This window comes from Aplysia californica, unplaced genomic scaffold (genome assembly GCF_000002075.1).
Source record: "Aplysia californica isolate F4 #8 unplaced genomic scaffold, AplCal3.0 scaffold00143, whole genome shotgun sequence".
Taxonomy (NCBI): Eukaryota; Metazoa; Mollusca; class Gastropoda; order Aplysiida; family Aplysiidae; genus Aplysia; species Aplysia californica.
In genome coordinates, this window is record NW_004797413.1 from 663655 (window position 1) to 664130 (window position 476).

Below are 476 nucleotides of genomic sequence, written 5' to 3' on the forward strand. Positions count from 1 at the left end.
AGAGAGAGAGAGAGAGAGAGAGAGAGAGAGAGAGAGAGACAAAGACAGAGACAGAGACAGAGACAGAGAGAAAGCGACAGAAATAGGGAAGGAGTGTGCAGATCAGCGTTGGAACCTATGTCCCATGTATTAATGTAAACCGCATTGAGCACGTTGTTACTGTATGCGTCATACAAATTGTAATTTATTATTATCTGTTATTATCATTATTTCCTCAGAGACATCCAGGACAAGTACAAACTAAAGCTGACCACAGACGCGCGTGAGCAGATCACACGTGCGGCCAGCAACATGGGGCTGAGTCACACTATCTTCCTGAGGACTCAGTACGACGTGCTTAGACGTCTGAGGGCCTACTGGATGCCTCGCTTTCTGATACATTGTCACAGGACACGATCTGATAGGTGAGACATATACAGACAGACATACAGATACACACATATATATATATACATACATACATACACACACACACA

The 476-nt window shown here is 43.9% G+C and overlaps 1 protein-coding gene across 1 annotated transcript in view; it reads left to right on the top strand.

Moving 5' to 3' along the window:
• The window catches only part of LOC101859632, a gene marked incomplete in the record, with an annotated part of 59716 nt that overhangs the window by 12770 nt on the left and 46470 nt on the right, over window positions 1–476 (top strand). Inside the window, 1 exon segment of the mRNA XM_013081714.2 lies at window positions 219–404. Coding sequence (XP_012937168.1) covers window positions 219–404 — 186 coding nt within the window.